The 15,339-nt window shown below is 37.3% G+C and overlaps 1 protein-coding gene across 4 annotated transcripts in view; it reads left to right on the top strand.

The window, feature by feature from the left end:
• Positions 1-12,669, top strand: part of BLNK (B cell linker) — a 90,857-nt gene extending 78,188 nt beyond the window's left edge. For all 4 annotated transcript variants that reach the window (XM_051618383.1, XM_051618384.1, XM_051618385.1 and 1 more), the window contains 10 exons: positions 697-721; positions 1,025-1,097; positions 1,622-1,652; positions 2,646-2,688; positions 3,561-3,639; positions 4,107-4,138; positions 7,001-7,080; positions 9,616-9,699; positions 10,639-10,794; positions 11,926-12,669. In XM_051618383.1, coding sequence (XP_051474343.1) covers positions 697-721; positions 1,025-1,097; positions 1,622-1,652; positions 2,646-2,688; positions 3,561-3,639; positions 4,107-4,138; positions 7,001-7,080; positions 9,616-9,699; positions 10,639-10,794; positions 11,926-12,045 — 723 coding nt within the window. In that variant the 3' untranslated portion in view covers positions 12,046-12,669. The remainder of the gene's footprint in view (positions 1-696; positions 722-1,024; positions 1,098-1,621; positions 1,653-2,645; positions 2,689-3,560; positions 3,640-4,106; positions 4,139-7,000; positions 7,081-9,615; positions 9,700-10,638; positions 10,795-11,925) is intronic.
• Positions 12,670-15,339: the final 2,670 nt, after the last annotated feature.

Here is a 15,339-nt window from a genome sequence, read left to right on the forward strand (position 1 = left end):
TTCCCATTCAGTCCATTCTCTCCACTAACCAGAACTAAGCATGTTAGCAGAATTTTAAGTCTTGATCCTTTCAAAGGCCTAGGCTAACTAGGAGAAAAATTTCCACATCTTGCTCCCTAAACTGTTGGAGGTGTAATCCATCACACCTCTCCGAACAGAGAATGGATACATTTGTAACCAACATTAGTAAAAAGTCATTAAACTGGTGGATGGAAATGGATAATTTGGTAACTGGTGCCTCTTTGAAAGGTATTTATCATATGAAAGTCTGATTCCCTAAAATACCAGAAGTGGGAGCCAGAAGAAAGAAACTGGGAAAGACAACCTACTCAGTATCCTCCATTCAGTAGAAAATATGTCCTTAATATATTCAAATCTGCTGCAAAATTTCCACTTGCCAGCTCAGAAATGAAACATGAACTTGCTGTAAAATTCAGGGCCAACTTTATCAATACTACCCCTATCCCAGGGTTATTAGAATGTTCAGTAATACATTGATGTTTGCTAAAATTTTTCAAATGCTGTAATAAAAGCCGGTGGAAAGGATTCTGGAGATTATAAGCATTTTGCACAAATATTTCTTTAAACATTACTACAGATCACCAAAACCAGATTATTTATTTATGCACCTCTCATTTAATAATAATTCCTTTTGTAATTGCTTCTCATCAAATCTAATGCATTTTTCCATTACAGGACCACGAGGCAAATAATGATGAAAGTAAGTATTCTGTACTGAAAACACAGTAATATGAGTGGCATCTGTTGTCATTATGCAACTAGTGACCTTAATATAGCATGTAGTGAGGTGTGTCAGTGTAAATCTTACCTGTGACAGCCAGCAGTAAGCAAGAAATACTAATGAACTTTTTTCTAGTATAATCCGAGTGAAAATATGTCAAAACAAAAATTAAAACAATGGATTGTTTTACTTTATTACATTAATACTGAAATGGCAGTGAGGAAAACCCTGTGTACAGATACAGCTAATACTGCATACTAAACATGTCATTTTCATCTCTAGATCATAGTTTCAGTAACACACAAGAAACCAGATTTCCCACTGGAGCAGCTCCATCTCCATTACCAAGGGGCCTGTGAGTAATAAATAATGTCTTTGATAGGGATAGGCCTAATTTACTAGGTGTATTAGGAGGTAACTCCTATCCTTGGCCATGGCAATTGGAATTCAGGAAAAAAATTTTATTGCTGTTCATGGAAGATATCATGACTACGTAAAGGGAAGCTATTCTTTTGTTATTTCTGGAGGAATAATGCTTGCTGCCACTGCCACTGCCCTTCACTGCCTGCCACTGATAGCAGATGGTGGCTGGCATGCTTAATTTAGTCACATGCTGCAGCAATTTTGTTTTCCATTAGAACTCTTCTGCTCCAGCCAAGTTTTCACCTTAAGTGTTGGACAGAGGGTAGCTTTGTTGCATATCATAAGTATCTTTCCTGAGTACCTGCATTGCATCTGATACTAACTGCTACAGCTATCCAGTAAGGAGATGGCCAGAAATCTCTTGGGAATCAGTGAACCTAATGCTTAGTTGCTAAATGAATTCATGTATCTGCTAAGTAACCATACCCTTTTTTTTCTTTATCCTACAATCTGCAGAAAGAAAACTTCTAATGCAGTAAATTCACCGGTAAGTTGAATGGCACTTGCATAATCAAATTATATCTTTATAGGTGATTTTTAATGTATTGTAAAACAATTTTATTATGAGTTTGGGTACAACATAAATGCATAAAAAGAATAGGGAAAAGAGGGAGTTATGAAGAGAGGAGATATTTGGGTGCAGTTATATGAACTAAGCAGCAATAAGAATGCTCAAGTAGAAAAATATTTTGGTTAAAGGGATGTTTGGATTCAATACTCTAGGGTGTAACAATAAACACAGTTCAAGAACCGAATTAAATGAGAAATAAATGGGAACACAGGCCCTTCAGAAGGGGCTGCATATGGGGAACGTGGATTTATTATAAGAATGATAGCTTAAGAAAGTTGAGGATTTTACCAGAATTAGTCAGAATTTTTTCAGTAAGGTTTTCATCATTAGAAAAATACCCAAAACCTCTTGTGGGAGAAAGCAAGAGAACTGGTTGAAACTTTCCAATAAATTAATTTGAAAAATATTTTGAAACTGACAGCTTATTATCATTGTTTCAGAATAAAAATTTTTTTAAAAATTGAAACTGGAAGGTTGGGTGAATTTCTGCTGTGAGCTGAACTGACAGTTTAACTTCCAGTAAAAAGAAATGTGTTCAGACATTTGCAAGCATAGCTTGACAAAGATGAAAATATTCAGATTTTTATTTGTAAGTATTTGAGATGGACTCTTCATTTTTGGACTTGAGATAAGAATGAACTGGTTTTTACACCATAAACTTACTGATGGAAGTTAAAGGAAAAAAGCATACATCTCTAGATTTTACCTTTGAACATCTATTTATACACAAACTGGGATCTTTTCCTAATCTACTTTGCAAAATCCTAAGCTCCAAGGTCATACAACTAAAGGCTCTTCACAATCCCTCCAGGATGCTGTCATTTCTAAAGGTAAAGTACTAAAAAGATAAACATTTGCTATACTAATGACATGCCATTTAATATTTGGTTTCCCTCTGTTTTGTTGCAGAAACCATGTTTACCTTCCAGAGAGACCTTAACTGCAAATGAAGGTAAATTATCTCCATTACTTTGAAAAAGTTGACATCAGAATTAATTTTATTAAAAGCATGAAACAAATACTACCACATTCAATTTATTCTAGGTTTCAGGGGCTGGGGGGGGGTGTTGGTTTTAGCAGTTTCAAACTGGATCTGGCCAGCCTTAGTTGCACTGAATATCATTGTTCTCTAAAAGCAGTCACTGTAAAACTATTGAGGTTACTGGCAGGGTAACAAACAACATGGACCAGCAATGTGCCCTGCAGTCCCCAAAGTGAAGAAGGGGGAAGGGAGGCATGAAATAAGTGCAAGAACACAGCAAGAACCACCTCACACCTCAGATGAAGCCAACTCCTGGCAAGAGCCAGCCCCTCACACAGGCAGAAAACACCTCTCTCCTCTGTGCAAGGCAGCAGCTTCTCCAGGCAAAAACTCAGCTGGAGCTGCTGTGGAACACTAGGCCAGGATGCAGCCAGCCAGCTGCACCTCTTCTGGCTGAGCTCCCGTAGGCAGCCTGCCCTGCCCCAGCTCCTGCCCCAGCTCCTGCCCCAGCTCCTGCCCCAGCTCCTGCCCCAGCTCCTGCCCCAGCTCCTGCCCCAGCTCCTGCCCCAGCTCCTGCCCCACGTCACCACTGCTCGCCTCCTGGAAAGCACGGCTCCTGCTTGAGCTCCTGCAGGTTCACAGCACAGCTGTTTGCTTAGAAATTTTGTGGTGTGCCACTAGTCACTAAAGAAGGCAGCTGGATGGCAGGCTGCTACTTAAGGGAAAACCCCAAAAGTTGTATTACCAACACAAACCCTCTTTCAGCTACTGGGACTCTCTTATCTGGGCCAGTGTATTTCTGAAGAGATCTTGACTCTACAATTTGTCTTCCCAAACTACAGAAAGACCTACAGCAGCAGAACGACGACGAGGTTCCAGCCAGGAGCTTCCACTTCCACCCCTTCTGAGTGGTGCCCAAAAGTAAAAACCCCTTTTCATTATCTTTTGAGTATTTCATTGTACCAGCTCCTAATGCTTGGTCTGAACATAGCTGAGAGAGGTTCAAAGGGGAGCACTGTCTTCTCTGTGGCTTTCTGTTGCTTTCTTTGAAAGTCATGTTTCTTGAAGCCTCACAGTAGTGAAAAATAAAACACTGCATTTGGGATGCACACATCAAATACTGTAAGCACCACCAAGAAGCATGGGAGGATAGAATCTCTAATTAGGTAATGGAGATTTAAACCAGATGTATAAGTTCCTAATGGTCAGTACTACTAGGATATGATTTGTGGGTTTTTTTATACCTGTATCTAGCTCTTATTTCTTAATGGACAAATGTGTGAGATGGAACACATACTACCAATGCATGATCGAAACACACAATATTAATATTTTCAGAACTGGATAGATCTCCTTAGATCTTTCTGTAATCTCTTTATTTATTTCAGGCCTTTGCTCCAAAAGTCCTCAATTCTGCCAAGTAAGTATCATTTAAATTTTGAATTAAAATGTGATTGTAATTTCAAATTAATATTTGAGTTAAGATTATTTTAAAATGCCACATATATTCATTAGTTTAGAATTAACACTTCTCTCTGTAATGCATACAAAGAGGAGATCAAGTATCTAGGGGCTTAGCCCAGCTAGTAAAATTAAGGGTGTATGTCAAGGTTATTGTATAAAGCAATGGAAATTGGGTGCTTCATTCCCATTTGTTACTACTGGAAATTTCTACCAAAGGCAGTTTGGGTCAGTTCCCATCATAATTAAATCGTAAATTAAATTAAATCATCATCAATCTTTCTTGCCACAGAAGAGCCCTAAATACGACATTTCAGAGCTGTTCCTGGCTTCAGTTGCCTAGAAGCCAGACACATTATTATTGCGCCCAGCAATTTATTCTTTCTCTGTAGGGGGTGAAGAAGGTATTTTATAATGGCAAACACTAAAGCTTTTCTGTAAGTGGTACTTTCAAAGAGGGACTTCAATTCAGTTCACAGTTAAAAAAAATGAGGTGATATCTATAGGAGCTCTCTTTACACAGAACTGTACATTAGACATAACATTTTTCTAGTTTCTTATTAGCAGACACTTCCTACCTTCCTACCAGCCTTTTTCTGCACATATTTCAGTCTGAATGTATCTTTCATACTGTAAATTGCACATAGAAATGTGTGTGGTGTACCTTAAAGGCATATACTGTTGTTAGTACTTGTCTCTATTTCCTGGAAATGCTTGCTGGATGTATGTTGCAATTAGATCTCCTATGCGGTGGAAGTGTAATAATGGTTCATATTCATGCAATAGACTCATGCTTTCAAGATTGTTTGCTCCTGTCGCACAACTGATGTGCTTCAACTTGCAGCATAAATTCTTACTAAACCCTAAAGTGTAACTATTCTTTGAGATCGTCTGGTGCTAAATGACTACTAAACTTTCTTTAACACACTTTTATTCTGTACTAGGTCCAATAACAACCTAATCACAGATACAACTGGTCTCTCTCACTCATGTCCCTTCAGCTAACCTTCCTTGTCACCATGTGCTTGCCCAGTGCTAATTTTCATCTTCTTCATAAAAAGTACTGACTTCCCATATAGCACAGTATTAAATGCACTACTGACTGTAACATTTTATCTACTTGGGTGAATTTCAAATGTTCTCTTGCTGGTTGTATCTTTACCTCCAAATCTTAATATTCATTCCTTCAAATTCTAACCCTAGAGCCTGTAGTTGCTCAGTGCACTTTTTTCACTTCAAGTATAGCAATTATGTTTGGTATTCTTTAATTATATGGTACCACTCTGACTTGAAATTTATTTCAAATAATTGTTACCAGCCTTTCTAGTTTTGTGTGCCAGTTTTTAAATTTCTGGGATAAAGATTATCTAGGTCCACCAGTTTAACTGTACTAAGCTATTTGAGTTTTGCTTCCAATTTGAATGTGTAAATTCCCATTTCTGTACCAGAACTACTATTGGTTTAATACCTAGATTATCTTTAAAATCAATAAAATTTTTACTGCAGACAGTCTCATTTCTCTTTCCTTTTTACAAAGCTAAGGAATCTTGTGTTACTTAGTTTCCTTTTGTAAAGTCTAATTCAGCCTGACTTTTGGCAGTGTTTACTTTATTAACACAATATACTTTTCAACTGTAGCTTTTGCAGCTGGTCAGTCAAAATTTGAGTGAAAAACCAAAACTCTTAATCTTGAATGGCCTTCTTCAAGTGATTATTCCTTCAGTGAGAGCTGAAACTGCTCCTTACAATGTCTCCCCTGTACTTGGAATACAGCTTCCAGACAGTTGCATCTTTGCAACAAAACAAGTTCTAAACCTGCTTCACACAGGTGTCTGAGCTATCTAGTCCAATTAATTGCTTTTTACTTCTGAGTCACTGCATGACCTCCTCTGTAACATTCTTAACGCTTTCTGAAACCAAAATCTAAATCAGAATTATATTAGTGAAGATTTAATAAAGCAGTCTGCAAAGTATCACATCCAATAAGAGGTGAGGGCTAACAATCCCAGTAGCATTTTTTTCCCCAGTAAGTAAAAAAAGCCCCAAACAAACCAGAAAGTAAAACCTCCCTTACTAACAGAGTAACACTCAACCTTCTACAGTCATTTTCTCTAGTATGATATTGATCTGTACCCAACTGAACACAAGTACCTCCAGCAAACACACTATCTTTGACAAAGATTGTTTTACCAGAAAATTATCTATACATATTTCCCATATTTCTATCATATCATTACTATGCAACACTACTCAGCAATTTCTCTTCTAATTTCTTAAACTCAACATCTGTATTTCAGCCCTAATAGCTATTTTTCTACTCTGCTTTATTATTACAATTATAATTAAGCTTCATAATCTCTCCTAGTAGTTCTGTTTCTCTTGACAGTTGCCTAAGGTTTCCATTGGACTTAAATTAATGAAAAATTATCTGAGCTACTTTTGTTTTCCTGACTCCTTCACCTATATGACTACTTCTCACACTGGACTGAGTGCTTTTTTTCATTGTTTGCATTTTCTTTATCTATTGCTACATTGACTCACATTGGTGGTGGGTTTTTTCCTTGCATTTTAAGTCTAGCTCTGGCTATTAATTAAGTAGTTAACCTAACTGTTATTAACCAAACTGTTTCTCTCTTTTATAAGCAAGGCTCCTCTTCTGAGTAGGCAAATGTCCCAGATACTTACACAGGGCCCATAGCTTTTCTGAGTGATACCAAAGGTCAAGTGTTTCCTAGATCTAAGTCCTTGTAACTGATCGATTTCTTACAGCATAACAAACAGACTTTGAAATCTTACACATGGTGTTCTTTCACTTTTCTAGAAGTGCCAGAAGCTGCAATCCGTTCTCTGGGCACTTCCCCTCACAGCAGCATTTCATCTATTTCAAGTACTACAGACCAGGTATAAAATTCAAGTTACATAAGGCGTCTTATCATTTACTGTAAAGTACTATTTGCAACGTTATCCCCTTTCTATAAAAATATTACTACTTTTGTGGAGGGCGCAACCATGTTCCCTTTGCAGTGAAGATTTTATGTAGCACAAATAATCTGAATGTTAGCTTTCATACCAAAAAAATGCTTAAGCATATAGCATAGGAGACCTTTAACACACTGTAGAAAAACATGTAAATAGCATCACAACAATCCTTAGAACTCTACCAGTCACTTCAAACAAAACCCAGAAAAGCTTCTTAGTTTCAGGTCTTCCTGATTCCCCAGTTCATACGACTTTGACATCATTGGAAACAAGGAAATCTATGGTGATTTACTTAAGTCTCTTACATAGATGGCTATAAAGAATTTTTAATTGCTTGATTTTTTTCTAACTTATAGCTCTACATACAGTGTCCTGAAAAAAAAAATAAAAATGTGCACCAAGCAGGTAAGATGCAGCCATCTGCAGCTATTAGCATTAGCCTGCACTGATGTGATGTGCTAAGAAAACCCAGAAATTTGTAGGAGGAAACAGGGATGCTACACCAACTGGCCAAATACAGTAGGATGGGTATGTCAGAATCACTGTTATGAATATTGCCCTATTTATTGCAGCTGGGAGTGTCAGGAAAGTTTTAAGAACCAAGAAGAAAGCCACTGCTACCCCTCTCAGGGGATTCTGTGGTGCCTCCCCCTGTGTTTCTCTCTCCTCTTCTTTTAAACAGACCTCATTACAGCTAATGCTGCCCATTTTACAACCAATTCTTTTTTTTCTGTGCTTCATTGCAAATTAAGCTTTGAATAATCTAGGCAAATACAAAGTTATATTTCAGTGCTATTTCCCTTACTCTCATGACAGATTAAGGGAGACCACAAAATGCAGGAAGACATTCTTATTAGGCTAGTAGTCACAAACAAGGTAAAAATAGTTCTGTTGAGTACAAAACAAAGGCTCTATTATGCAGAGTCAGTAACATTAAATGTTCTAAAGCCTAACATGACAAAATAATGCTACAGTGAAGAATACAAAGGACTTCAAGTTCTGGAAAAATTTGAACAGTATGCCATACTGGATATTTATTATAAAAATTGCTTTCAAATAAACAATCCAGCAGACACTAAATAAACAGCTTGTAGCAATTACATTTGCAGCCATGGGCAAAACCAAAGCTTAATAAAACATCAATTTGAAAAAAAAGGGAAGAAAATATATTAACTGTTAGTGTTATTTTCCCACCAGTTATGTACAGTGGTATCATTTGCTGTAGCATCCTGCACAGTACAGGTGCTTGCAGATGTGATTCATGCCCACGAGGTTCATTATTTGTTTGGTTCCCATCCAAACTTTGGCAGCAGCTCTCTGCTTCCAGCTTATAGGCCACAGACACTGCTAGAAAAAAGGTCTGGGAGCAGTTGACTCCTTGTTGTGTTGAACAAAGATTGGTTTACTAGACTCATTCTCATAACACTTTCTTTGCTTTTATCTTCTAAATCAGAATCCACCTATCTTTTGGGTGCCAGTCTTTCTGCCTTGTATCTTCAGCTCTGCACCTATGCCCCCATCCATTAAGTTCTTTGTCCCATGTTTTCCACAGTTCATTTACTGTACAGAACACTGCCATGTAGTTAAGAGAATGGAAAATAGGATGATCTTGGTGAGGTGTTCACAGGGAGTAACATAGAGAAATGAGGGACCCGAGAGATACGTTATAAATATATGCTGTTATTGTATTCTGTCACAGATGGAATCCCTCTCCAAAGCAAACATGGTTTTGTGCCTTTTAGCTAAGAACACTGTTTCAATAGTAAGGATATATTCAGACTCAATCCAACAGAGAGCTGGAACTGAACCATGTCTCAGGTGAAAGCACTGAGGGTCAGACTGCTGTATTAGAAGAGGAAAGGCATTGATTATTGCTCTGTTTTGTAGGACTTCGTCCACTTGGTCTTATTTAATAACAACAAAAAGAGATTGGATACGTGCATCTTTTGCTCTTTTTGTTATTATCCAGATGGAGGCAGGTGTGATCATGTTCACAAATAGCATTAAGTGTATGTAAAACTTCATTCACAAAGCTTAGATGCCTACCAAATCTGGGCATTTCATTGGCAGCCCATAGCTGAGCAGCATTTAAATTGTTAATGGTCGATTTCTTCCTCAGCATTTCCTGGACATCCTCTTTAAATTCTACTAGAATAGCTTCCTGCTTTAAAAATACCAATTATCCTTCAGTTGAACCTGACTAGTTTCCTCCAGGTGTCTATCTTTCTCCCTTCTGTCCTACATATCAGCCTTCTGTCACTCATCTGTTACCACTGTTATAAGTCACTTGTTTTTCTTTGTCCTTCCTCTGTCCAACAAAAACAGTGAGATCCTAGCTAAGATTTTTCTAAAGTGTTCCTACTTTTAGTTCTTCACAGCTGTCATCATTTAATAGTAACTCACCTACAGGCCACATTCTTTACTATTTTACAGGTGAAACTGTTTCTGTTTTTCTAGGATGCTGGTGTTCACAGTAAAGCATGGTATGCTGCTACCTGTGATAGGAAAATGGCAGAAGATGCATTGTACCGATCAAACAAGGTAAGTCCCTTTTAAAGAATGTCTACTTTATGAAAAACCTTCAAATAAAAGAAAATGAAAAGACAACCAGAAATTTTCTAAGAACAACAGTTGTATTCTGAACAATTCGAAATACTGTGCCTTACTAATACTGTTAAACATTAAATTACTGTAGTGAAACTATGTAACTATGGTTTTCATGCCATTTTTTTTCAAGGCAGTGTAACTCAAAGACTACTGTACTGCAGAGAAAGCTATTACAGACTAGACATCTGAGGAACATCTGATAATTCACCTGTATTCATTAGAACAGAAGGCAAAGCTCCATAACTTTTAAATTATCTCCACCACTTTCCAGTATCTCATGTAAAAAACAGTTACTATTTGCAAATGCTGATGCTGCTATGTATTTTGAAATAGCAACACTATGCATTTGGACATTTGGAGAATTTGAGTTCACTCGACTGTTGTGTGTTGTAACAGAGCCAGAGGGAATAGAGACATGTAACGAGTTGTATGGTCAGTATTAGGTACATTTCCAGTCTTGCCTGCCTCCACAAAGCAGGATCAAGGGGCACAGCACTGGGCTAGTGTCGGGAGCTGTAGTTGCTCACCTTTGTATCAGTACTTTTTACATCTCTGGAGAAACAGTAACTCCATCTCTCAGTGCTTTCTTTCCTACATACTGCCACAGATAGTAACTTCATTTCCTAATAATCTGTGGACCCCAACAGACTCCTGCCACTATGTGTTTCTTTCTTTCTCTGGTTGAGACAGGCCACAGCAAGGATGACTCTTTGTAAGCTATTGTTAACAGGAATACATGCTACTTCTCATCTCCTGCTGCACAGTTTTTCTAATGGGAGAATAGGTTTTAATGCTAATACAGATTAAAATATTAAGCTAAAAATTAACTAAGTTGTTGGAAAAAAAATAAGCACTTAGTACTTCTCTCTTTAGGATGGATCTTTTCTAATAAGGAAGAGCTCTGGACAGGATTCACGGCAACCGTACACACTGGTTGTGTTTTACAACAGAAGAGTATACAACATTCCTATACGATTTATTGAATCAACAAGACAATACGCACTGGGCAGAGAAAAAAGTGGTGAAGAGGTGAGATGATGTGGGGGTTTCTTCCCAACAGTTTTCACTTATATACCTTTAATAAGCAAGGATTAAGATATATTGCACTATGACCAAAAGGATTCTTCATGGATCAAGATAAAATTACGGCTTATATAATAACTGATCTATCAAGCTATAGAAACCAGTGTAACAACAGCTCAACCATACTGTAGTTAAAACCACAGACCAAGGTTAAAACGTATTCACAGAAGTGTTTTGAAAAGTTATCAAGATCAGAGCTGCAGCTTCTCCAGCTGTTTGTAGTCCTCTCTTCTTCTGTGTAGGACCCTAGTTAAGTTTATTTACTTGTAATCCTACTTTCACATAAAGAAAATGTTAAACTCTAGTTCTAGAGTGCAAAAATCACTGGTTGGCTATTAGAGCACACAGATAATTACTCTGACAGCTAAACAGAAACTTGCAACACAAATACCAATAAAAACTGTTATCACTGCAGAAAGGCTTTTCAGATGTGTAAGTAGGCTTGCCTTAGCCTAATTATCTGCCTCCCAGGCAACGGTTTTGAGGTTACAGAATAAATAATAGCCTAGAAATCATATAGCCTTCAACAAAGGATCAAAAATTACCTCAGTAGAAAAAGAGAAAGGTAGCCCAAAACCTGTACTTGATCGAAGACCAAAAGAAAATGCAACATTAAAGCTGTGTTACTGAAAAGGGTCTCAATTATGGCCGTCTGTCCCATACTACACCTGGAGATCAGCTTCCCTCTAACTGGGGTGGCTGAACCACAGATGAAGCAGCTTCCAAACTGCCATGGTCTGCAACCTACTATATATTGAGGTAAACTGAAAGCAGCATCAGTTTAATATGCCATGTAAAAACCACTGTGTGCAGGTAGCAATCACAAACAGGAATAAGCATGAGATGAGACAGCTAATGGCCATAGTATCTTTCATTGTCCAAATTTAATCTGTTTATTACTAGAACCAGGGCAAAGAGCAGGATCTGCAAAGGCAGAGTATCTCACTTGGTAGCAGTCATAGCTCCACTCTCCCCAGTGGTGAGAGAAGCAAAAAGAAAACATGGTATTGTGATTATTGTCAATATTAGATCTTCAGAGGAAGCCAGCACTAATTAATTTTTGTTTTCTCTATCCAGCGTTTTGACAGTGTTGCTGAAATAGTAGAGAATCACCAGCGCACCTCCCTGGTTCTAATTGACAGCCAAAACAACACCAAAGACTCAACAAAACTGAAACACATTGTAAGAATTTCTTAAAGTGAACTGCTAAAAAGACTTTTAAAATAATTTCTTTCAACGTTGCAAAACATGTGGATCAGGTATTAAAAGAATTTAAAAATACGGAAAACACTCTTAAAGAGCACCTAGTAAGAGATGCCGCTCATAAAGTTCTACCCCACGTCACTTTCATCAGGAAAGCACTCATATTTAACACAAGAAACCAGAGGAGAGATACTTTCATCTGTGATTTCCATCTGTGACAACACGGGTATTCAGACACGTGAGGAACAACTGCCTACCACAGCCTGGTCCTTTGACTGCTATTTAAAGATAGAGTTCCTATAGGACATTTTCACTTTAAAAATGAGGAATTCCCAGTGATCTAGTCTTTCCATTTGTTATATTTACCACAGACCACTGCTTTCAGCAACTTCTTTGTAAAGTGCACAGCCCCAGAGGTTAGAGCAATTCACCCTAATGTACTGGTGTGTCCAAGCTAAAACTAGGACTGTACTTCATGTGATTAGTGGCAATAAAGCTGTCTGAACATTTTAGATTAATGGACATATGTTGTCCTTTTTTCTTGGCCTTACTCTGTTTCATTATTATTTGTATTTTCAAATATGCAAATAAAATTAAAAACATTATGAAGTCAAGTCATGGAAGCATTGCTGGATCACATTTCTTAGCATCCTTCCAGCCAAGTAAGCATCAATTCTCTGTCAGTGATGCTTTAATGTATATATTTGTATATGTTCCTTCCCAAGGTCTGTTATTACAAAAACTTACCACATTTTACAGCTTTAGTATAGGGCTTAGTATATGGTTTAGTATTTGGCTTAATATGGCTTAACAGCACTCAAATCTTTTGTCTTCAGATTTCCTACAGCTGGTGACCCAAGAACACTTGTTCATTGCTAAACCCCACTCAGTTCTTGCAGAATTACTGGTTTACACATACAAAACAAAAACCTTTTTTCAAGCCTGTTCTATCACAGTGGTTTGTTTATTGTATTATTGCTAACAAAGTAATTTTAACAGAGGTTAAAGTAGTGAAAACTAAACTGAGGAATGTATGTATAAACTGCACCAAATGAAAAACTTTTAGGAACAGTTGTTAATTAGGTCTAGAGGTGTTTGATTCCACTGGACCTGAAAGCTCATCCATTTTAAAGGTATTTTCCAAAACTGACACTTTATATATACCTGCTTTGTTCATTTTGTTCCAGATTAAGCAGTGCTCTCTAGGATTATCTACAGGGCATTTAAGGCAAGATTGAGCCAAGACTAGAAAAGTCTCAGCAAGTCACCTAGAGCTATGTTGTATCTGTGTCCTGCAACTACTTCCTGTGGTTTTGATCAATTACTTCTATGAGTGATGCATCCTTCTTCTAGAAGGAACTGCTTACTAACATGACAAAGCTGTTCAGCACATGGCTACCTACCTTGCTGCATCTGTTTCTTCCCTCTACAACACAGGCAGTATTTACCCCAGATGTGAAGCAAATGAGACATGGGCAAGTAAGAAACAATGTATACAGACTTTACACAAGCCTGCTTATGATAGACTTGACAATACTACAAAACGACTATGCTCAATATATTTTTCAGTGGTATTAATTAGTATTTTACTAATACTACACTTAGATCTAGTGTAATGTTTAAAGCATTAAGATTATCGTGTCAAAGTCTCAAAATTAACACAAGTTATTAACCCTGTGAGCTTAATTTATTCCTTTTATATGTATACTCTGATATTATTTAGTTACATGAAACTATTTCAAGCAATACTCACAACGGAAAATACTTCTGTGAAAAAGCAGCCATTCGATATTTAGCTTTCTTTGCATACATGCAGAGTCCTTGCCTTATTCACTCATGTACTGCAGAGTGTTTAGATTTTGTCTTTAACATAACTGTTTCTTGTTAACCTTTATATGTTGCTCCTCACACAAATGTCTAGGTTCGTCAAACTTTTCTTTCTAAGATAAATGTGTAGTACCACAATCATTCTAGAACTGGGGAAGAAAAAGGCAAGAAAAAGTCAAATTCAAGTGTAGCTATAGGCTTCTATGTGGGAAACTAAGTACCTTTTTTTTTTTTTTTTTTAAGATAACTTGCAATACTGAGTCCTTTCCAAACTCAAAGCACTGCTGCTCCTGCTCCTCAGCTCTAAGTGCTCAGCATTAAATGTAGCTTCATGGCTGACATACAAATAAAAACACTCTAGATAAACAGGCAACTACTTTCATCCCCAAACCCTTATTTTCTTTTTAGCTATTTTCTACATCATTAAAGGGCTACCTTACAGTTTTGAGAATATTATGATGGAGGGATTTGATAGGCAACACCACTTTTCACAAAATAATCCACTCATCCTGGGATGAGAAGATCCTAGGCACAAAATAAGGCTCTGTGGTTAAAAACAAACAAAAAAACAGACCAGTATATGATCATCTATTTTACTATACTCATAGTTTTACACTGGAAGCAGACTAGTTCCTCTGCTTTCCATACCAAAGCTGATTTTTTACAGCTTGGGCAGACTGTGGTGTAGACATACCTTGAAACACAATTCTAGTTGGAGAAGGTAAAGGTTTGAGCAAGAAAAAATAAAAACTTACATTTTGCAAGGATATAAAATAAATTAGTACTCAGGATGGAGCATGCTGTGTTAAAAATCATGACATCATTAATTCAGCAGCCAAAACAGAATCTAGGAAATGGTAACTTGGTGCAATTCTATACCTGAAACTTTATCTTAGAACTGTTGCAGTGCCAGCAGCTGCCATGTTAAGAGTCAGGTGTTTCCACTAGGAAGCAGGCAAGTCTGACAAACACAGCAACACACCTCTCTCCCCCTATTTCTTTGATATTGTTGGCTAATTTCTCTTTCATATAATTGTCATTAACTGAATAGCTGAGGGGGGGGAAGACAATGAAAGGAAAACCTAAAAATAGAACTAAAAAAATTTGCAGTTATCATATTTACTAATGTACAAAGGATGGAAGTGTTGTCCTGCCTACCTGATACAGAAAGGAGAGTACAATGAGTTCTGCAAATCATTCCTGAGAATGTCATTCCATGAAAGGAGTAAGAACTTGCATTCTCAAAAATCCAAGTGTTCAGGCATGCAAGTTACAAAACTACATTCCTCCTTCAATCTAAACCACCAGCAGCAGGCAGATTCTTAGGAAGTGTGGTAAAAAAAAAAGTCTCGCATGACAACAGCCCTGGAACAAATATTGAACACAAGTTTTTTGTTAAAACATTGGAATTCCTGAGGAAGAGAAACCATGACTTACTGATGAATACCCATCTAGCGAGGA

Source organism: Apus apus, chromosome 4, assembly GCF_020740795.1.
Source record: "Apus apus isolate bApuApu2 chromosome 4, bApuApu2.pri.cur, whole genome shotgun sequence".
NCBI classification, from domain to species: domain Eukaryota; kingdom Metazoa; phylum Chordata; class Aves; order Apodiformes; family Apodidae; genus Apus; species Apus apus.